Source organism: Diaphorina citri, unplaced genomic scaffold (genome assembly GCF_000475195.1).
Source record: "Diaphorina citri unplaced genomic scaffold, Diaci psyllid genome assembly version 1.1 scaffold45, whole genome shotgun sequence".
In the NCBI taxonomy this organism is placed as follows: Eukaryota; Metazoa; Arthropoda; class Insecta; order Hemiptera; family Psyllidae; genus Diaphorina; species Diaphorina citri.
In genome coordinates, this window is record NW_007377482.1 from 340260 (window position 1) to 363861 (window position 23602).

General features: G+C 39.0%; 3 protein-coding genes across 4 annotated transcripts in view; all 3 read left to right on the forward strand.

Annotated features, from left to right (window-relative positions):
• The window catches only part of LOC103514764, a 51454-nt gene that overhangs the window by 22816 nt on the left and 5036 nt on the right, over window positions 1-23602 (forward strand). The window contains exons 8-9 of the mRNA XM_026827498.1: window positions 490-667; window positions 1089-1277. Of these exons, the coding sequence (XP_026683299.1) occupies window positions 490-667; window positions 1089-1277 (367 nt within the window). The remainder of the gene's footprint in view (window positions 1-489; window positions 668-1088; window positions 1278-23602) is intronic.
• On the forward strand, window positions 4949-10667 carry LOC113469670. 2 transcript variants are annotated; one of them, XM_026827537.1, is made up of 4 exons: window positions 4949-5046; window positions 6639-6913; window positions 7326-7580; window positions 10285-10667. In XM_026827537.1, the coding sequence occupies exons 2-4, from the start codon at window positions 6691-6693 to the stop codon at window positions 10641-10643; spliced, it is 837 nt and encodes a 278-aa protein (XP_026683338.1). In that variant the 5' UTR covers window positions 4949-5046; window positions 6639-6690; the 3' UTR covers window positions 10644-10667. The 2 variants fall into 2 exon arrangements, with proteins under 2 accessions (XP_026683338.1, XP_026683342.1); XM_026827541.1 differs by lacking the exon at window positions 4949-5046 and adding an exon at window positions 5197-5240.
• The window catches only part of LOC113469645 (fatty acyl-CoA reductase 1-like), a 49043-nt gene continuing 40623 nt past the window's right edge, over window positions 15183-23602 (forward strand). Inside the window, exon 1 of the mRNA XM_026827503.1 lies at window positions 15183-15414. The gene's annotated coding sequence lies outside the window, so the exon portion shown is untranslated. The remainder of the gene's footprint in view (window positions 15415-23602) is intronic.

Consider the following 23602-nt stretch of genomic DNA (forward strand, 5'->3'; position numbering starts at 1 on the left):
TCTTTTTTTCTCTCTCTCTCTCTCTCTCTCTCTCTCTCTCTCTCTCTCTCTCTCTCTCTCTCTCTCTCTCTCTCTCTCTCTCTCTCTCTCTTTAATTCTTATTTCCTTGTCTCGAGCACTTCATTCTTACAAGAACATTTTTTTTATATACCTATATATTATAATTTATTTCATTTTTAGCCCAAAATGAAATAAAACTCATCCATCACCAGAGAACATTGTGGTGTTTTCTGTTTCTATGTAGTTTCTATCTAGTCGATAGTAAAATTATTATTTTATTCTAACAATACCCTACTATGTAAGATTCTGGACAAAAAGGAAACACCTGTTGAATTTGTATGAAAGCCGTGAAATACATTTAGGTATGCAATGTGCCACACATTTTAGTAATTTCTGTGGCATTTGAGAAATTGTTCAGGTAGGTAGGCATTTGAGGAGATTTTTCAGCAGCTAAAATTGAAACTAAACTTTCCATTTCTTGTCCCCCAGTTTTCTCGAAGCAACGAGATCCCACAGGCAGGTCTAGGCAGTTTCCCACTCAACAATCTGAAGAGGACTACCGACTTCGAAAACACAGAGCTGAACCAGATTCGACAACAACTACTGAAATCTAACTACAACAACTACAATAAGCGAACTTCAAGTCAGATCATAAATAATTTGGCACGTAAGTATAAACTGTCAAACTGTTTTGCCTTGGCGGGGTGGAGAGCTACCGCAAATAATCCGAACTTTATCCTTTATGAGGTTCATTATCGGTATGACTGGCTTGCTTCTCTCTTCGATTTTGGGATGATAAGAGCTCCGCTGTTATATTTCCCTCTATCAAAACTCTTGGGGAAAACACTGTAGACGGTTTTCGTTGATACCTGTATTCCTCACATCTGCCGAATTCCTCATAACTATTAATTAATAATATTTATTATTATCACGTTGTCATTATCAAAATGTATCTAGCTTGAGACCCACTCCCTTAGAAGTTACCACCGTAACTCGGGAGAGCGTTATGTACTGTAAAGATATTTTATTAAAAATAAACATGAAATTTCGTAAACCTAAACCTAAATGCCTAAATCTTATGCTTCCAGAGTCCAAATACCCTTCATACCAATCTAAAGCTTCAGAAAGCTCCAACCTGTATGAAAAGTTCTCAGAAGAGGATTATGAAGAGCTTATGGAGAAACTGAAAGTGGCCGACTTGCAGTACACAGAATACTCACTAGAGGACATTATCTACCAGCTGGCCAAAGTCATGTTTGCCCAGTCCTTGTCCCATGGTGAGTGCCATTTTACCCAGCCCTTGAAAAGAAACTAAGACAACCAAATCCAGGCTGAATCTTTACCTACTTTTCTTCCTTTCTTTCTTTCTCTCTTTCTTTCTTTCTTTTTCCTTCTTTCTTCTTCCTCTTCTTCTTCTTTTACAAATAAACTAAACAATCTAAAAATCCTTTATTTAGACTGTCAACGTAGGCACTTTTTGCCAGCAGTTTCAGTAAAGTATAGTTTGATTTTTGAGCCAAAATCTGCGATAAAAATTGGGCGGGGTGGTAAAGAATGAAATGGGCAATAACCCCACCCTTTATTCCTTCTTTCTTCTTCCTCTTCTTCTTCTTTTACAAATAAACTAAAAAATCTAAAAATCCTTTGTTTAGACTGTCAACGTAGGAACTTTTTGCCAGCAGTTTCAGTAAAGTATAGTTTGTGAGGATCGGCCACACTCGGGCAACCCATGGCCATCTGTTCAAACGTGCCCCCCCCCCCCTCTCCCTGTACAGGGGGGACTTATTAGGTACCTATCAATATCTTTAGTTTTACATACCTATATCACCCCATTCATTTAAAAATCTCACAAAGGATTGTATTTGGTACAAAATAGATTGATATAAGTAGAAATTACATTGGTACTTTTGGTTCTTTCTTATAGATAAAATTTTATTATTTTCCACTACTTCATCAGTTTTTTATAGGTTTTTTTTCTGTCTATACATATACATTAAGCGATTAGATATTCCTTAAAAGTAGGTAATGGATTTTCCTTCTAATTTCTATCCATTATTTTTACAGAATATAGCATAGATAATTTAAGTTAAACTACCTATGTATATTATATTTTACCTATATGTTTGATGTGATAGATCATATAACAATAAAAAAAGAGAGTATATTTATGTTAATTGTAAGTAGGTCGGTAAATACAGAAAAAAAAAAGAAAAACAGTAGACACTTACTTATAATTTATACCTATGTGTATACCTACAGGTATAGATAGTTGTTAAGTACAGTAGACAAAGCGAGTAAATCATGAAAATATGGAAAATCCACGATAGGGAAAAAAGTACGCCAATCAATTAATACACCTCGATAAATTTTATGACTTGACTTGTACTCGAACAGAATAGTGAAGAGAAAACAGTCAACCAAGTTCGCGGTCAAGTACAAACACTCTTTGAAGGTGAAATAAATCGCGTTAGTAATAATTAGGTAAATAAAAGAAAACAATACCAAAAGACATAAACGAATTATGGCCGTGGCCACAAAGTTTAAACTCGGTTTAAGTTTAACTCTCGGATTAAAAAAATCTGATTGGCTGAAAATATTGAAATGGACCAATCAAATCGCTTGATCCAAGAGATAAACCGAAGCTGAACTATGACTTTGGCCCCAGCCATATAGGTAAATAAGCACCCAGAACACTTTTATAGCTATAAAAATTTCCCCTAATGTAGAAAATTGGAAATTAATCTAATATCATTGAAAATCAGCCAAAAATCATTAAAAATCAGAGTATAAAAAGAGATTTGAGTAGACAAGAAAGTTGTACCCTTCGATCTGTGTTTAAAAGTTATAGATTTGTGTTTGAATGTCATAACTAGATTTGCGTTTGAATAAAGAGAGGAAGACCAAACTATCCTCTCTGGTTGATCTAACCCCCATGGATATCTTGCGAAAGCTGAAGACCATTTTGCCCAAACATCAGTGATCTTTTCATCAAATCTTTCTTTTGATCCACCGAAGCTAATGTTAATTATGAGATTTACGAGGCTAATCACCTGCATTTAAATTATTGCATTTATTGATCTCCAACCTCATTGCAATTCTTGGCACTTACCTACGTACTACGTAGTCTACATACTCGGATCTACCCACCTACATAGGTACTTAAAGATCTACGCAATCTACCCATTTATATAAGTGCCCATTTTCCTACCTATTAGAAACTTAAGGAAAAGGCTAAAAAGTAACTAAACGAGGTCAATGTCTGAGTCATTTTCTACAACCCAACTGGCAACCCTTCGATACATAATGCACTTCTGTACAGCTGCAAAACCGATCCTACCCTACAAACTGGACTGGAATGTTACTGGACATCACTGGTATTTAGGCCGGTTTTAATCGGCCCCTAGGCTATGTCATCCAGTTTTCATTGAACTTGCAGACAAACGAGATGAAATTTTCTATGTACATAATTATGTACATACAAACATACATAGAAGAAAACTAGTTCCATTCTAAGAAACATCAATGAACAAAAAGGCATGCGGAAATAGTCATTAAATTGTAATCAACCATTAACAGTCACAGCCAGCCTAGTTAGCTTGGAGAGTAGCGAGTCTGCCTTGTAAGTGCTAGGCCGCGGGTTGGATTTCTCCTATCCTGTCTTCCTTCCCTCTTCGATTTCGGAACGATAAGACCTCCGTTCCTGGAACGAATAGAACGATTGGAAGAACGACGAGTATAGGAGTAGGTACCTATATATTTCACAAGAACTTTTGTCCTGTAGTTTTCAACCAACAACCAAGACTAATAGGTCAACTTTAGTCAAGGTAAAGGTGATGTTTCAAGCTTTAAGTGTTGAATCATAAAACCATCATACTGTAGGTATATTTTTTATTATTATTATTATTATTATTATTATTATTATTATTAGTACTCATGTTACATGTGCCCGGCCGAGTGCGAAGACACGGAGGAAATGGCCCGGCATTACCTCAACCATTCGCGACTGCTCAAGAAGTATCCGACCTGGACTTATCCCCACACGGCGCCGGCAACTGTGGCCCGGCGGAAAACCAGCATTGTGCGGTTCGGCAGTGATAATTTTTACTTTGACGTGTGGCCGGCCCAGGACGAGTCGACTGAGCCGCCCCAAAACACCGTGTCTTGGTGGATGTAGGTGGATCTCCAAATTCTTGGAGTCTGGCCTACAGTAGAGAATAGAATACCTTGTTTATACGGCAGTACACCGTGTCTTGGTGGATGTAGAGAGTGTCTAAAGGTGTGTCTAAACATAGTCGACCGGCCGTCGATCGACGAGGTGTATCTATGTTATGTTGAAAGCTTTAGCTTTCGCCAAGTGGCAATAGCAGAATAAAGAGAAGGTATCTTATTGTATCTGCTGTATACCGGGGTGATGGTCTCTAGCTCTAGCCATGTTGAATTGGCTGGCTCGTCCTGAACCGCAGTCAACCATCGTGAGGACTTGTGCGCCCAAAAGTAAATAACCCATTCACAAAGTTAAAAAACTAACCATTTAAGGCACTGAATTTCTCAGTCCAACTGTCCAACAATCAAACAAAATTAAGAAATCCTCATTGTTTTAGAGAATTTTGGGATTACGGTACCTTACCTTAATGGGGCCTAATTTATGTACATTTGTGTTAGCAGTAGGGATAGCTCAAATCACCGAGTTTTGAAACAACACAATTTTTGGTGGGCTGGTTGGGGTTATCGGGGAATCTATGTTATCGAGGCAGTGTGTTCAGTCGACATCGATCGACTACATAACTCGTATGTGTCGATTGTGTGGACCATATAATCATAACAAAAACCAGTTTGATTATAGGCAAGTTAGAACTCCTCTAAATTTTAAAATCCCTGGGCATCCAAAGGGTTTTAAGTTCTTCCAACACTGTGAGATGGATTGGGTTGGAGTTGGCGCCGTGTGGCCCAAACATCACACCTACTTTCACATCTCTGACAGCGTCCTGTGTGTGAAAGTCAAACAGAAAATCATCTACCTTCAATTCTAGACATCAAATCTTTCACGTGAGTACCTAATTTTCTATACAATTGTTTTACAGTTCCGTTTGTTTGTAAATAGAATATATCTTGTTTATCCTGCTCGAATGAGACTAAAAAGTCCCTTTACCCCAGTAGTCTAAACAAGGTCTCGTTTATTTTATGGGTTTAATAGCCGCAGAAAATTATCTACCTTCAATTCTAGACATCAAATCTTTCACGTGAGTACCTAATTTTTTATACAATATTGTTTTACAGTTCCGTTTGTTTGTAAATAGAATACATCTTGTTTATCCTGCTCGAATGAGACTAAAAAGTCCCTTTAAACCCCAGTAGTCTACACAAGGTCTCGTTTATTTTATGGGTTTAATAGCCCAAAAGTAAATAACCCATTCACAAAGTTGAAAAACTAACCATTTAAGGCACTGAATTTCTAAGTCCAACTGTCCAACAATCAAACAAAATTAAGAAATCCTCATTGTTTTAGAGAATTTTGGGATTACGGTAGGTACTTATACTTACCTTAATGGGGCCTAATTTATGTACATTTGTGTTAGCAGTAGGGATAGCTCAAATCACCGAGTTTTGAAACAACACAATTTTTGGGCCAAGGAACCTTCAATTTTTTTCGGACAATTAGGGGGATTACCAATTTGAGCTTAATGAATCACCTTACTTTAGATGAATTGCAAAAAAAAATACGCCTAAGCAACATCTGAATCACCTCTCATTCTCATTAGTAGATAATTATATCTATGCAGGTACCTAATTTGTACGCGATTTCAAGAGAAAATAAAGTACCTACTTCTTTGTTGTTTCAAACATAAAATTGGTTGGATGCTAATACGAGTATTTCCAGACGATTCCCAGAGAATTTTCGGCAATATTCATTTAGATTAATATTAATGATTAATATCATGGATTCTGAACATAACTGAACTTGAGAGAATGTAGAGATTTCAGTATAATCCAAAAGTGAATGTTTGAGAAGTATAAAACTGTACGATTTGATCATACAATACTGTAGAATCTGTAGGCCATACATAATCAATTCTTTATTGTGGTAGGTATAGGTATATTCATGTATATAATTATGCGAAGTGGCGTAGACAGAGACCTAGACTAGTGCAGACTCTATACTGTGTAGTACCATGGACACATGATGGTGGACTACAAGGAGCTAGAATTTCGGTTTATGAGAACTTTTTGTACTTGAATGGCACCTTGGCACCTAACACATTCGCTAATTGGTACATTGTAAGTTGTAACGCATTTTGTACTGCTTAATAGTACTGTTATCTGCTATCAGTGAAATAATTTGTTACAAAACATGGTACCTTGTAAGTAAAATAATATGGAATAAATAAACTTTTTTTTTAGGTTTGATAGAGGGAACTAGGGGAACCCAGCCGTTCCGAGAGCGAACCTTATCCGTTCAGGATAAAATCCGCCTCGGGCGGGAATCGAATCTGAGACCTCGAGTTTACAAGGCAGACGCTCTACCCTACAAGCAAACTAGGCTGGCAAAAAAAATTTATTAGGTACGAAATAAGATGTTTTGAATGGAAAATCTTCTTAAATAATGTACCCCAGTCTAACGTCCCTGATTTCCTCAACAGGTGACTCAGGAGCCCCACATCGCCCCTGATCCTCTCTGCCACCCAACCAACCATGCATTCCATCCGCTCAGTCCTATTCGCACTCCTAGCCATCCGACATAACCCGACCTCCAGTCATCCTCTGACGGAAAAACCCGAACTGGGACTGGGGTTCCGTCAGTCCACGCTCGGGAACAAGCTGACTCGGCGCCTGTTGACGGTCCCCGATGTGTACGCCATGACAAACCCGGAGGAAATGATTCTTCTACATAAGAACACTGTAGTTCAGCTGACCAGTAAGTCTCGTCTTTGAGGGGCTTAATTCAGGGCCGTATCCATGATTTTGTCGAGGATTTTACCGGCCCACCTCAGGCTAAGGCAGCTTTCACCCACTAAAAGACAAAAGCAACTAAAGAAAAAACTTTGCAGTTATACAGTTGAAAACGTTCATGTAGGTACCTACATAATATTATTGATTTATCATAAGCCTCTCACTATTAGGTAGATCTGACAGGTACACCTAATCAGGTCCTTCTGTCAGGTCTGCCTGATAGCTGATGAGCACACACACTATCAGGGTAGATATGACAGGTACTGCTGAAAAGGTCCATCTGTCAGGTCTACCTGATACCTGATAGTGAGTGGCTGGTCTAAGATTCATACGAGTAAGTCATAACTAATAATGAGAATTTCTTTCTCCATTTGCAGAGCGGTCCACCAAAATCAACAAGGCCGCAATGAAGGCCAAGCGTGAATTCTGGCGTTATAACATGACGTCCCCACGCTACCGACGCACCGTCTCCCCACATATCGTCGTCCTCAACGAAACCATGACGTCGAAAGAACACAGGGATCTCCAGTTTCTAAGATGGCGCGAACCTTTCCTTCTGAAGCCGGAAGAGTTGGCATACTACCTCGATCTGCGACGCAAGCACCATGTTTACTTCCCGAGGAAATGCCCAAGTGAGTAAAAAGGAATTTCAATTGTGTTAAACATAATTGCTTGTCACAAATGTCGTTCCCTGCTTAATGCACTACGCTGAATTTTATGACTTGACTTGGACTCGAACAATCAACCTCCAGATCCAAAGTCCACCGCGCTAACTACTACACCACTAATGTTGGTTGCCCAAGTGAGTATGGTTACCCTGTATACTTTTTGTATATTTAATAGTCAAAAGAATTTAAGAGGGTAGTTCTTTTACTAAAACTACCTTTTTTAGTTAATATACCTTTCTACTAAGTATACCTAGATTTTCTTCTATAAACTTCAAGTTATCTACTTTACTCTTAATGTATTTTTCTTTTATTTTCATAATTTAAATAAAGAAGAAAAAAAGTGATTGAATATCGTAAAAAATTTACGTAGATTGGAGTATTATTTTAACTTTATTTACCGACCTCTTAAAAGATCTGCGACGCAAGCACCATGTTTACTTCCCGAGGAAATGCCCAAGTGAGTAAAAAGGAATTTTAATTGTGTTAAACATAAGTGCTTGTCACAAATAATGTCGTTCCCTGCTTAATGCACTACGCTGAATTTTATGACTTGACTTGGACTCGAACCACCAACCTCCAGATCCAAAGTCCACCGCGCTAACTACTACACCACTAATGTTGGTTGCCCAAGTGAGTATGGTTACCCTGTATACTTTTTGTAAGCCCTAAGGCCAGCCACTCACTATCGGATGACCTGACAGGTACACCTAATCAGGTAGGTATCAGATAGACCTGACCGCCGGACCTTTTCAACCGTACCTGTCAGGTCTACTTGATAGTGTCTGTGCTCAACAGGTATCAATTGTACCTGATCAGGTTTACCTGTCAGGTCCTAATAGTGTTGACCTGACAGGTACACCTAATCAGGTATCAGATAGACCTGACCGCCGGACCTTTTCAGCCGTACCTGTCAGGTCTACTTGATAGTGTCTGTGCTCAACAGGTATCAATTGTACCTCAGGTTTACCTGTCAGGTCTACCTAATAGTGAGTAGTGAGTGGCTGCCTTAAGTCGCAGGATCGATTCCCCCCCCCCTCAGTTTCGGTGGACTTTCTCCTAAACAGATAAGGTTCGTCCTCGGAACGGCTGACTTTCTTCTATCCTGTCCTCCTCCCTTCGATTTATCAATTCCGTTTGATATCTGAATCCAAAAGGGTATGCTGCCCTCGATAGCATGGTCAATCTACTATTTATCTACCTAAGAGATACTGTTTTCCTATCATTTACTAAGAGACACCGTGTGATTCCAAATCATGATCGCATACACGATGACACCCTGTAGTAATGATCGATTTACAAGTCATTACGAACCACTTGAATTTCAAATGATGCAGAATCATGTAGCAAGTTCAAGTAATGCATTGCATTTCCGTGCATGTATTATGTAGATACAAGACTGTTCATTGTAAGTAGGTCGGTAAATACAGAAAAAGAAAAACAGTAGACACTTACTTATATTTTATACCTATGTGTATACCTACAGGTATAGATAGTTGTTAAGTACAGTAGACAAAGCGAGTAAATCATGCAAATATGGAAAATCCACGATAGGGAAAAAAGTACGCCAATCAATTAATACACCTCGATAAATTTTATGACTTGACTTGTACTCGAACAACCAACCCCAAGATCTCTTGTCGCCCCCCTGACCACTATACCATTGAAGTCAGTTATTAACACCTAATGACTTGAAGAAGAGGTTTGATAGAGGGGCCTGTAACTGCCAAGGTCTTATCGTCCCGAAATCGAAGAGAGAAGGAAGACAGGATAGGAGAAAGCCAGCCTTTCCGAGAATGAACATTATCCGTTCAGGATAAAATCCGGGCGGAAATTGAACCCAACCCGGGGCGCTTACAAAGCAGACGCGCTAACAGAAAAGCTAACTAGGCTGGCTGACCCTAGCCAGACCTTTGTCTGGCTAGGGGACGTTAAACAGACAGTAGACTAGCGTCTGGCTGTGGGACTATAAAGGGTTCTCTCTGCTTTTAAAGAATAAGCACAAGTCCTCACGATGGTTGACTACGGTTCAGGACGAGCCAATTGAACACGGCTAGAGACCATAACCCCGGTGTATGGCAGATACAAAAAGATATCTTTTCTTAACTCTGCCATCACCATTCGGCGAAAGCTAAAGCCGCTACAACAACAACCTAATTACTTAATTTTATTTAAAAGAATTACTAACCCTTTATCGTCCATCGTCCCACTAATCCCATTAACCCGTCGCTGTCCGCAGGTTGCCGGGAAATCGTGCTGGACACATTCGAGCAGTACAACTTCCACAGCTTCGAATATGACGAGCGAAAAGCTAACTAGGCTGGCTGACCCTAGCCAGACCTTTGTCTGGCTAGGGGACGTTAAACAGAGAGTAGACTAGCGTCTGGCTGTGGGACTATAAAGGGTTCTCTCTGCTTTTAAAAAATAAGCACAAGTCCTCACGATGGTTGACTGCGGTTCAGGACGAGCCAATTGAACACGGCTAGAGACCATAACCCCGGTGTGTGGCAAATACAAAAAGATATCTTTTCTTAACTCTGCCATCACCATTCGGCGAAAGCTAAAGCCGCTACAACAACAACAACCTAATTACTTAATTTTATTTAAAAGAATTACTAACCCTTTATTGTCCATCGTCCCACTAATCCCATTAACCCGTCACTGTCCGCAGGTTGCCGGGAAATCGTGCTGGACACATTCGAGCAGTACAACTTCCACAGCTTCGAATATGACGAGCGGGGCTACGTCAAAGTTCCGACGCCGCCGGCTACGCTGCGCTACCAGTACTCATGTTACATGTGCCCGGCCGAGTGCGAAGACACGGAGGAAATGGCCCGGCATTACCTCAACCATTCGCGACTGCTCAAGAAGTATCCGACCTGGACTTATCCCCACACGGCGCCGGCAACTGTGGCCCGGCGGAAAACCAGCATTGTGCGGTTCGGCAGTGATAATTTTTACTTTGACGTGTGGCCGGCCCAGGACGAGTCGACTGAGCCGCCCCAAAACACCGTGTCTTGGTGGATGTAGGTGGATCTCCAAATTCTTGGAGTCTGGCCTAAATTTCAAGAGAAAATAAAGTACCTATGTACATCTTTGTTGTTTCAAACAAAAATTGGTTGGATGCTAATACGAGTATTTCCAGACGATTCCCAGAGAATTTTCGGCAATATTCATTTAGATTTTTAGATTAATATTAATGATTAATATCATGGATTCTGGACATAACTGAACTTGAGAATGTAGAGATTTCAGTATAATCCAAAAGTGAATGTTTGAGAAGTATAATACTGTACGATTTGATCATACAATACTGTAGAATCTGTAAGCCATACATAATAAATTCTTTATTGTGGTAGGTATAGGTATATTCATGTATATAATTATGCGAAGTGGCGTAGACAGAGACCTAGACTAGTGCAGACTCTATACTGTGTAGTACCATGGACACATGATGGTGGACTACAAGGAGCTAGAATTTCGGTTTATGAGAACTTTTTGTACTTGAATGGCACCTTGGCACCTAACACATTCGCTAATTGGTACATTGTAAGTTGTAACGCATTTTGTACTGCTTAGTACTGCTATCTGCTATCTGTAAAATAATTTGTTACAAAACATGGTACCTTGTAGGTAAGTAAAATAATATGGAATAAATAAACTTTTTTTTTTTTAGTTTTGATAGAGGGAACTAGGGGAACCCAGCCGTTCCGAGAGCGAACCTTACACAGAAAGTAAATATGAAGAAGTGCAAAACTATCACTGTCATGATTTTATTTGATTTGATGAAATCTAATTTTATAGTCGTCATGTAATCGGTATTCTCTGTTGTTCTTGGAGGACAAAAACATCCGAACTTGGTCCAGAATTTGACCATAAAATTATGAAAACATCGCTTACCAACTAGGTAGGTAGGTAGGTACTAGTACTAACGTAATGAATACCAGTTTTGCGAGAACTAGTTTTCCAGCGCGATTGTTGGTCAAAATTGCCTGAATTGGTACTTTCATTGACGTCAGCCAACCAAAATGACATCTTTCTTGGACCCCTCTGGATTTCGAACTGGTTTGGGGTTGATTTTCAAATCGGATTATCCATATTCAGACAAATATTTTCCCGGACCAAAAGTTATAGAACCTGACTCTGTGAATCATTGGATATATTTTCGTGATGTCTGGTTTGGAACTTGAACCAGTTTTCCTTAAGAAAGAAATCGAATTCAAGAATTTTTGGTGTCCAAATTACTTAGTACCTACATATCTGGAAAATTAGTTCCATATTCCTAATGATTCTTTGTTTTTTTGAAGCTATCTTGACTGCCAAAGTTGCAGACGAAACGTAGCTATTCTAGGTACCTATGTACGTCGGATATTGTGGAACTTTCGAATCGAATCTTATCCGTTCAGGATAAAATCCGCCCCGGGTGGGAATCGAACCTGAGACCTAGAGTTTACAAGGCAGACGCTCTACCCTACACGCAAACTAGGCTGGCAAAAAAAAATTATTAGGTACCTACGAAATAAGATGTTTTGAATGGAAAATCTTCTTAAATAATGTACCCCAGTCTAACGTCCCTGATTTCTTCAACAGGTGACTCAGGAGCCCCACATCGGCCCTGATCCTCTCTGCCACCCAACCGACCATGCATTCCATCCGCTCAGTCCTATTCGCACTCCTAGCCATCCGACATAACCCGACCTCCAGTCATCCCCTGACGGAAAAACCCGAACTGGGACTGGGGTTCCGTCAGTCCACGCTCGGGAACAAGCTGACTCGGCGCCTGTTGACGGTCCCCGACGTGTACGCCATGACAAATCCGGAGGAAATGATTCTTCTTCACAAGAACACTGTGGTGCAGCTGACCAGTAAGTCTTAGGGGGACTCAAGGCAGGGCGGTATCCAGGATTTGTCAAGGTAGGGCCCTACGGTAAAGAAGAAAAATGAAGCTCGAGGTGGGGCCCGGGCCCCCTCGCCCCCCCCCCCCAAATACGGCTGCGGCTTAAGGGGTGATGATCCTCAGGCCTTCAGGATAGTTACGAATTTCATGTGGATCAATAAAGAGGAAGACATCTATCTTTCAGACAATGTACCAATGCCAGGGCCGTATAGACAGGATTTCGTCGACGGGGGGCCCGAGAGTCCAAACAGTAATGTGCCGGGGGAGGGGTTCTTTTGTTTTTTTGGCTTTATGGTTCTCTGGACAAAATCAGCACCACCATTTTCGTGTTCCTGGTAAACAGACTATTAATTTTATAAATAAAGGTCGACCAGGTTTGGATAAGTCCTTCTATGGGGACAGACAGACAGACCGACAGACCGACCGACCGACCGAGTGACAGACACCGAAGCGAATACAATCGTCCGTCCCTTATACCTTTTTATTACTATTGTAATAATAAAGGAAGGACGGACTAAAAATGAAGCTCGAGGGTGTAGCCCGGGCCCTCTCGGTCCCCTAAACACGGCCTTGGTTCCAGATACTGTACCAATAACTAGGTAGGTACTGTAGTACTGTACCAATAACTCTAGGTATACAATTTTACAACTTTTCATTCCTGATGGATGGAAAAGTCCCAACCAGATTACTTTTTCGCCCCCAGGTCATAGATAAGACGAATATTACATATGGTCCTTATGACATAATAGTACCCAATAATAATGGTGTAAACATATGACACATTACACATTAATGAAATAATGACACATGGTGTACTCATTTGACACATGGAGCACATCAGGTGAATCAGAAAATTCCGACATGTCATTTTTTTGTAGGTCAAAATAACAAGATCAAAATCAAAACAACACAGCGCGTTTGAAAAGCTATGAAACTTTTCTATATTATCTGTAGGATTTCTGAATTTCAGATACAGTGTGATTGAAAAGTGACGAAACCTTTCTATTTCCTGAAGGACTTCTGGATTTCAGACATCCAGGGCGGATTTTATCCTTAGTCAAATTATCCTAAAGACTGATCTGAGACCGAGAATTTTTGTTTATAAATAATTATTAGTGTCAGACTGTCAGATTGGGCTTGTTCTGTACGAGGAAAGTGCATTGCATAGTACTGCCAACCCAATAACTATAGGTACCTACTATCCGCCACTATCGAATCATTTTCCAAAGCAATAAAACCAATACCCGCTGCTCCAGGATATGGCACAGCTTCCAGTTTTCCTTGGAAATCTTTTACGTTACATAACACATCTGTTGAAGAAGGTGTAAGGTGTGAGAAAGCTCGTTTAGTCATTCTACTTACAGAGTTCTAATCTTCTGATTAGCATCTACATAAGGATTAGAATAGAATATACCTTGTTTAATGTTTATCTTGCTGGGACAGGACTGAAAAGTCCCTTTTCCACCGCAGTTTAACCAAGGTTATTTATGGGGAGTACATTTTACAAACAAGTAATTTGAACACCTGGATTAAAAAAAAAAAAAAAAAAAAAAAAAATATGGTGGAGGCACGTGTTCATAATAATTATAGGTACCTTATAACCCAATACCCATTATCTTAGAAAGAAGTCAGATAATACTGATCTAGGAGCTAGTAGCTGCCAAACGATAGAGCTTTCAACGAATGCTACAATGGAATCTGGTGATTCAAGGGATTTTCCTCACGTATATGGACGTCAGAGATATGTACCATGTGTTGATAATTACAGGTACCCTATACTTATTTCATTGTCTGAAAAAGAGGTGAGATAACTGATGAAAAAGAAGTCAGATATACCTACTGATCTTCTCATCTATGTAGGTAGGTGCCGAGGTCAAGCCATAATAGGTCTTTCAAGGAACGCCCGCATCGAAACTGGTGATTCAAGGGATTATCCAAACAATTTATGGACGTCAAAGATAGTTATTATTCTATTCTATTCTATTTTTTCAAGTATCAAAATTTTCCAAATGGACTGGACAGCTACACGGGTTTCTTCAAGCTCATCTAATCATTCTAATTGTGGTACTCCAATATTGTTCCACAAAGTGGTACTCCGAGGAAAATCCTATACGTCAATGTACTACCTATCCAGATTCTATGTAAAATCAGTAGGTAGAATCCCACACCTCATCCTGACGTAATAATATTGGCAGGCAACTAGATTTCTACATTTCTAGATTATTAGGTATACAGTCGAACCTGTCTATATGGGACCCGTCTAAATGGGAAACCTGGATAAAGGGGGAAAAAATCATGGCCCTTCATTTGTAGGGTCAACCGGGGGTAATTAACAACATAACTACCATCATCACTATAGTCATATATCACCTTTATCACTAGATTAACTTGGTACTGCGATCCAGCGATCTGGTTGGAGGTGATTTTCTTCTCAGATCTTCCAACATCGCACTGGTGAACTGGTCAGTCTATGACAACTTATCAAGAAGGCAACAACGAGATTTTTTTTTATCTAAATTCATCTCGAATAAAAAAAAATATTCGAAGATCGAGTTAAATTTAATTTTTCGTGCGCAATTCTTACTGTGAAGTTTAGCTTTTGACGAATCAAAAGTTGGCTTTTAAACCACTTTTTTGTGATTTTAATCACAATTTTAGATCTTTTTTATTTTGATTTATTTTTCCCCGGATGGTAAAAGGGATTTTTTTCGTGTGAGCCTTTTTAGCCTTTTTTCGAATTTTTTGTGTGCGAGGGATTTTTTTTCTGATTTTCGATTTTTGAAAGTGTAAAATTTTTCTCCCCCGTTTCGGATTCGAGCGGTTTTCTCGTGCGAAAATAGTCCGCGTTTTTCGCCTGGACAGTTCAATTTTTTGAGCCAAAGGGACATATCGAGGACCAACAAAGTAAGTATTTTTTTGTCTTGACGTGTTTGACTTCGGTTGTCTGGCTGGGGTACCTTAAACAGAGTGTAGACCAGCTTAGCTCTGGCTGGGGGATTTTAAAGAGAGAGAGAGCCAGCCTGAACATTCCCTTGCTAAAGAAATACCTAGCAAAGGTTGAGTTCTTGAAGTTTTTTTAGTCAAAACAGATAAAATAAATGTCAAAATAAAGGGCTGATTGAGAGGCTGACGCCGACCCAAAACACGGGAAAACTTCGCTGGTGTAGAGACGTTCTCTTGATAACCAGGGGGTGGGGGTTCAATCCCAGTCGATGTATGGAATACAGCCAGCCTAGTTAGCTTAGAATTTGACCCTATAATTTTATTGTAGGTATAGTGTATGGTAATTTATGGTAATTTATGATGTCCAATATTATGTTTCAATCCGATTGGAATCATGTAATGTAAGTAACGTTGTATATTTAATTACGCACGTGGTGACTTTTTTTTTTTTTTTTTTAAGAAGTTTAATAAAGGGAACTGTGACTGCTGAGGTCTTATCGTCCCGAAATCGAAAAGAGAAGAATTGGAATAGCATAGAAGAAGAAAGCCAGCCTTTCCGAGAATCATGTTCAGGATAAAATTCGCCCAGGGCGGGAATCGAACCCGCGACCCAGCGCTTACTATTTTAGCATCTTATTTTAATAAGAGAGGTCATACATTATTGTAATCAGCGTATAAGTAAGTGGTCTTGACTGCCTTTTGGTAATATAGGTAGTTGTTGTGGTACCTATTTTCTTTTTTTTTTTAACTGTCTGGAAAATATTTTGGCAGCTCCATATAATGTTCACACACATTACACTAATGACTTACCTTTTTATAACACGCGCTGGCGCTGGCCTTGATCATTTTTCGGGCAGACTAGAAAAATAGAAAATAGATAGGTATTCACTGTTCCAAACTTCCAAATTTCCAGTATTTTCCAATATTGTAATGAATTCAATAACCTAACCTAATTGTTCCTAATTGATAGAGCATTGGTTTACCTTCAAGGTCTATGTTTCAATTCGATGTCTGACTTGGAAGATGCAAGGAAAGTTGAAAAACAAACAAAAAATCCCCCCATAGCTATAGCCTCGGTGGTGTAGTTAAGTGGTCAAGACGCTTGCCTGGTACATAGGAGGGCGTGGGTTCAATCTCGATGACCGATCGAGAATTTGACCAGAGAAATAGTAAATAATAGGAGCCTATACTGCTGGGGTAAACTGAACTTTAATCCTATCCGAACACTAGGTACCTACAAAGAAGCACTAGTATACACAATAAATTCATTCAAGATTAATTAATAGTCATAATGAATTAATTTTATTTCCGAACACTAGGTACTAGGTACCTACAAAGAAGCACTAATATATACACAATAAATTCATTCAAGATTAATTAATAGTCATAATGAATTAATTTTATTAATACCTTATAGTAATGAAAATTAGTTCAAATCCGTTATGAAAATTTACAACCGGAACGAGGAATGTCATAGTAAATTAATAGCTAGGTACTCTGTCTAGGTAATAATACCTTGTAGTATTGCTACTATTGGTTTACAATCACTACATAGAAATACTATTTCATACTGGAAACTAATCTATTACAGTGGCGAATGGTGAGATTTTCCAACCAATCTCAGTGGTGTAGTGGTTATTAGCGCCCTCCTGTTTACCAGGCGATCGTCTCACTACTCCGTCAAGAAATCGCCACTGACTTGTTACTAGCGAATAATATTGCTGAACCTATCTATTACTGCTGAGTAATTACAAACTCAACTTTCTGACCCCGGTTACTATTTCATAGAGCGGACATACTATGAATTACTATGCGATAGTGTGTCTAGGTATTGGAGCATGCTATGTCTCATGTGCCAGCGGATGGACAATGTTTTTCCACAGTACATGGGTCACACACTCACACCATAATTACGTAGAATAGATTAGATAGTACTTACCTCTTGTTTATCCTGCACGAATAGGACTGAAAAGTCCCTTCACCTCAGCTGTCTAATTGGTGACGGTATAGTTTGAGCGATAGACCCCATACAGAAGTTGGAATAGATAGACCCTAGACATTGGAACCTTAACAATAAAAAATCTCATTATGGGGTCCTTTAGACAGTCGGAACTGAACTTTTTTTGAGCTTGAGTTGGGCCAGGGAAGATCCAGAAGCAATTGATTGTCCAGACGTTGAAATCTTAACAATAAAACTTCTCATGATGGGGTCAACTATTAGTCGAAACTGAACTTTGGACCTGAGTTGGGCCGGGGAAAACCCAGAATCACGCGGTTGCTCATTGGACAATGTCCGGTCAGTTTATTCGGATACCAACAGTGCGAAGTGCTGCTCAACTTCAGTGATCCACTTGGAACAACGTGCTTTCGCCAAAATGACGATTAGGTGATTAAAGAAAAAAAATCATCATGATTACAGCAACCATCAAATTTGATGCTCATATTGCATAGGTATTAGGTACTCTATCTGCTATCATATTGCTTAATTTTAATTTTAGTTATTAACTACCAGACATTCCTCCAGTCTAGGGCACTCTTTAATGATCGCAGATGTCTGAGTGACCAATTTGAATCTGGTTCAACGTAATTGGACGTTGCTAAATCATTGGACCGAAAAAGTGAGACATCTCTTGAGCTGTTTGCTTACACAAGCTACTGATTTTTTCATACATTTATTTATTTTTCAAAAGAGGGAACTGAAGGTGGCAATTAGTAACTTCTTTCTTCTTCTTCTTCTTCTTCTTCTTCTTCTTCTTCTTCTTCTTCTTCTTCTTTTTTTTCTTCTTCTTCTTCTTCTTCTATCTCTTCATTGTAATTGTAATTTTTATTTGACATTTTAATTATACATATTTTTCATATAGGTTAAATAAATTTCAAATTGAGTTTGCTGGTGGACACATCTCATGATTAATGAGATGAGAAAAAACTCATCAGTTATCAGCTTAGGAGAAACTCATCAGTTATCTAAAGTTCGCCCTGGGCGGAAAATGAACGCGACCTTGCGCGTACAAAGCAAACGCGCTACACTCCAAGATAACTAGGCTGTATCCAATTTTACAAGTCCATTTTCATCTATCATAATGTTTAATCATACAGAAATGGATTTCTCAAAGGAATTTTAATTGTGATAGGACTGATAGGTAACTAAGCACGTTAGCACGCCACGGAGGCTTGTCACAAATGTTGTTCTTTGAATATGGGCAATATGGCAATTTATTAGAACATGCTTTTATTTCGAGATCCATCTCTTCAATTCTAAGATAGGTTGGTAGCTCTCCATTTCGATCGGTCTGATCGGTAAATTAGTAACAAAGAAGGTTTTATCGTCCCGAAATCGAAGATAGAAACATTACAGGATAGAAGAAAGCCAGCCGGTTCTGGGACATCACATGCTCATAGCTGATTCTAACGCAGTATTGCCCTCAACCTTGCCCAATAAATTCCACCTAATAAAGCAGTATAAAAGCCCAACGACCTTACCAAATGGCTGCCTTTCACATGTTAAAAGAATCTCAAAAGCAATAATCTGATAACATCATCGTTAGATCCATTTCTCGACAACTTTATCTCCAGATCAATCACAATTTGCAAAGAGAATGGTCGATCTATCTTTGAGAGAGACATGACTATAATATGTACGTATGATGTCGATGTACACTAGCCACGATGTACATAAACTACCCATATCTAGCTATTTTACTGTGATAAATATTCACCTGCGTGGTAATCAGCGGGACAGTTAAATAAATAAAAACCAGACCAATAACCTTTCTGTGCCTTCAGCAACCGAAGTAAAATCAATGGTATACAGGATGACTTCAAACTAAGTAAAGTTGAGTTGCAAGATGTAGTCAATACAGCTTAGTGGCGCGGCGTCAGCACGTTGAATATACCAGTTCCTAAGCCCAGCCACTCACTATCAGGTAGACCTGACACCTGATGAGCATACACACTATTGGGTATACCTGACAGGTACGGCTAAAAAGGTCCGTCTGTCAGGTCTACCTGATATCTGATGGGGCGCGCGCACACACTATCAGGTATACCTGACACCTGATGAGCACACACACTATTGGGTATACCTGACAGGTACGGCTAAAAAGGTCCGTCTGTCAGGTCTACCTGATATCTGATGGGCGCCCGCACACACTTTCAGGTAGAGATACAGTCGGAACGCGTGCGGCGGGAATGCGGGAAAAGTTCACATCTAGGTCTCAAGCTTCTTCCGCCCCTTACTCTCTGACTGTCTGTAAAAATAGGTCTGTCAGACGACCTAAGGGTGAGTGCTTAGACCATTAGAAAACCTTTTTGTATACGATGTAAAGTGTCTTCAGGGTGTCACCAATCGTGGTTTCGCCATTCTTCAGCCAAACAGATGAGTACATCCTGTAATTTACTGGTACAGGGGGGACAGTAAGTATCCACTAATTATATTGTATCCACTAGCAGTCACGTGCCTCTGCTATAATGAATGAATGGTCGTGTATCAAGTACAGTAAGAGGCATAGTGAATGCCTATATTGCCCATTGACTTAAAAGCAAACATACATAAATTTATAATAGGTATGAACAACATAGATACGTATTATGTATGTAGGTACAGCATGGGTATTTGAAGATAGACGGCTGGTGAAGACGGGTACATAGATAGTTCAAGATCATCTAGTATCTAGGAATTCACGAAGAGGAGGTTGGTCAACTCAGAATTACGGTTAGTTAACGGCACCAATTATCATCAATAATTAGAAGTGTCTGTGAGTTTGGGCTTGAAATCTTGAACTTCTTGAAGTATCAGTGAGTGCAGGCGAGTTTCAAACTTCTTGAAGTGGCAGTCAGTACAAGCTTGAAGTTTCAAAACCCTTGAGATATCGGTCAGTGATTTTCAGGTTGAAGTCTTGAGGTATCAGTCACTAAGTTGGTGAGATCGGGCGAGAAAAAACTCATCAGTTATCAGCTTAGGAGAAACTCATCAGTTATCTAAAGTTCGCCCTGGGCGGAAAATGAACGCGACCTTGCGCTTAACGGGTTGACTAGATTTGCCACCTTTGCAGATATGGGTCAAATGGTGATTCTTGGTTTTCATACAACTCTGAATGTCTTGCTATGGAATTCACTAATCTCGATCAAATTCATATCCCCACACACTCCAATGCCCTGGCATTCCTTGGGCTTGGAATGCTCCATTGTACCACCTTATCGATTCAAAAGGCAATATCACCTAGACTAGATTTGCCACCTTCTCTCAAAGGAATTTTAATTGTGATAGGACTGATAGGTAACTAAGCACGCAGCACGCCACGGAGGCTTGTCACAAATGTTGTTCTTTGAATATGGGCAATATGGCAATTTATTAGAACATGCTTTTATTTCGAGATCCACCTTTGGAGGGGAAAAAGATGCTTGAATTTTCCTTGTTCTTCTATGATAGGTAATTTTACAATGCTGTAATAACCGACCGGTTTTATTGTCCTTACCAGAACCAGAATCTACATAATTCAAAGAAAAAAAATCACCTGTTTTTTTATTCACATTTATTAAATAGATAGACAACTGATATCTTCAGCACTTTTTACTTTCTTTTTATGTGTTACAGATTTGGTTGGTATTTAGATTTTAGGAAAATAAAAATTCTTCAAAGAAATTTCAAAAAAATCGAACAAAAAAATCTTTATGATGTTAAAACTGGTTAGTAGTGCGACGTAAAATTGCATACGGTATGACAAGTATCAACTCTGCAAGTTTGTATGCTCTATTTTTGCTTGGATAAGGTTCCTAAGTCAAGGGCAAGATGCTGTGAAAAATATCTTGAAAACCCAGAATGTTGTTTGGTTTTTTATTGCTGCCTAGTTTAAGTATTCATTTAAAGTAAAATCAATTTTTTGACGATTTGTCAATAATTATTTATTATAACTTTCAATTTCATCTGTATCATCAAAGAAAACAGAGTTATTGTAGGTATAGTTATGCGACAGAATTGAAATGATGGTTTACCATGGTGCGTGTTATCTAATTCTAGGTGTATCTTACCATGTGTAACTCACCTTTCTCTGCAGCAGCTAAGAAATCAAAGAATTGATAACTTTACTGTTTCACTTATCAAACTGAAGATTAGACAACTGAGATGATAAATTGTAAGGATATAATTTATCAGTCAGATTACTTCTCAGGAAAAACCGTTTGTTGAGATATTAGTCATTTCCTCATAACAGTCATATCCGTAGGTAGGTATTACCTATCTTTTATCTTCTTCAGATAGATGATAGAACATACATATTTATTAAGAATATAATCTTCGATTATATTCTTCCGCCATCCTTATTCTACATAATTATATTCTACTTTCTTCGATTCCCGCCTGGGGTGCATTTTATCCCATACAGATGAGTGGTCAAGAGCACTGACTCTCAACCTGGAGGTGCTGGGTTCGAATCCCGGCCAGGGCGGTGTATGGAATTTTATCCTCTAGAATATTCCAGAATTTGACCCAATGTTTTATTCGTGCAATATATTACTAGGCGAGCAGTACTTATATTGTTGATGTACTCGTTTTAATACTTAATATAGTTGATCTGAGCATCGCATTCGCATCACCAAGCTACCTGTTGATGCACTAGTCAAATACAGCACTATAACAACAATAAATTATCCTAGATCTACGTTTTAAACTGCTTAAAAAAATCGTAAAAACTGATTATAAAAACCGTAAAATGCATTCCAAAAAATACCGGTTCTCCTAACGTCACTTTTTTGTTACCTAAATCTTTCGAGGAGGTAAAAAATAGTCAAAGCTACTTCTGACGAATGCACTAGGAATTAGGAAAGTTCATTGACATGGTAGTTATTAGTTATGCAGTGGACCATTGTGACACTAGTAAAGTTCAAACCCAGATTCCAATGTTGCCATCATAGTCCAGAATAGTCCACATATGCAGTTGCCATTTAGAAGATTTGAAGAAACATAAGTAGGTATTAAGACATAAGAAGATAGTTGAGTAAACTACCTACCTACTTAGTGCTTTATTTAAGTAATGCTTGTAGGTATAAGTAGTGTTTTAATAAAAAGTGCTTTATTTCGACTGTCAGCTGTCAGTTTAGAACAAGATGTCCTATTATGCTAACAGTAAATCACCAAAAAGATATTAGAACTACAAAAACAATGACGTATTCTATCATATCAAAAAACAATCAGCTAGTTGTCCTTACTGAAACAATTTATTGAATCTTCACTAGTGCTAGGCATCCTAGGTAGGTAATGATTAATATTTATTCTTCACCTCATGTCGGTCACTCCTAAATGGGGCTTTCCAGCCCAAAATTTCCACAACGAAACTAATAATTCATTTAGGGACAAACCCAATTTATATCTACATTAAGTACAAAGAATACAAGGAAAATATTCCTACATGAACTTTGACATGGAAAAAGACAAAAACTACCTACATGATTGAGGAATTAGAAACAGAAAGACTACAAAACGTGACAGACCCGTGACTTCTTGACCGTCCATTATTAAATTTATAAATAGGTACTCAAGTGCTGATTTTTCCTCAAAGATACTAGATTGGAGTGCCAACCCATTGGATATCTATTAAATCTATTAAATAAAAAGATCTTTTCCTCAATTGAAAGAGCGTAAGAATGGAAAATTATATAGGTATGAAATTAAAGTTGACACAAGAATAGAAAATTAATAGGCGCTGTCCTAAGAAGACGGGGCACGTTTTTCATGCAGATTGATGGCAGTATGAAAAACTGATGCCATCCTGCGCAGATACTCGTGAATTTCCAGGAATAATTGGAGATTTTCTTTTGTTTTTTTCCTTATGGACAGTATAGCCAGGGCATCCATAAGGTAAGGTAACCGAATGTAGGACCTTTTCTAAGGCCAGCCAGCCACTCACTATCAGGTAGACCTGATGAGGTGTCAGGTGTCAGGTATACCTGATAGTGTGTGTGCTCACACAGGTATCAGGTACATATCTGATCAGGTGTCAGGTCTACCTGATAATGAGTGGCTGGCCTAAGATATCTCCTTGGATAAGGACCTTTTCAAGGATAAAAGAGGTCGTAGTGCGTACCGTCAAATCCCACCTGCCCTCTTCACAGGTTTACCGACAACGCCATCCGGCGGACGTAACGGGAAACAACT

Coding starts and splice junctions, on each gene's coding strand:
- LOC113469670 (XM_026827537.1), top strand. CDS start 6,691: ATGCATTCCATCCGCTCAGTCCTATTCGCACTCCTAGCCATCCGACAT. Junction 6,914..7,325: donor CACTGTAGTTCAGCTGACCA/GTAAGTCTCGTC, acceptor CTCCATTTGCAG/AGCGGTCCACCAAAATCAAC. Junction 7,581..10,284: donor CTTCCCGAGGAAATGCCCAA/GTGAGTAAAAAG, acceptor CACTGTCCGCAG/GTTGCCGGGAAATCGTGCTG.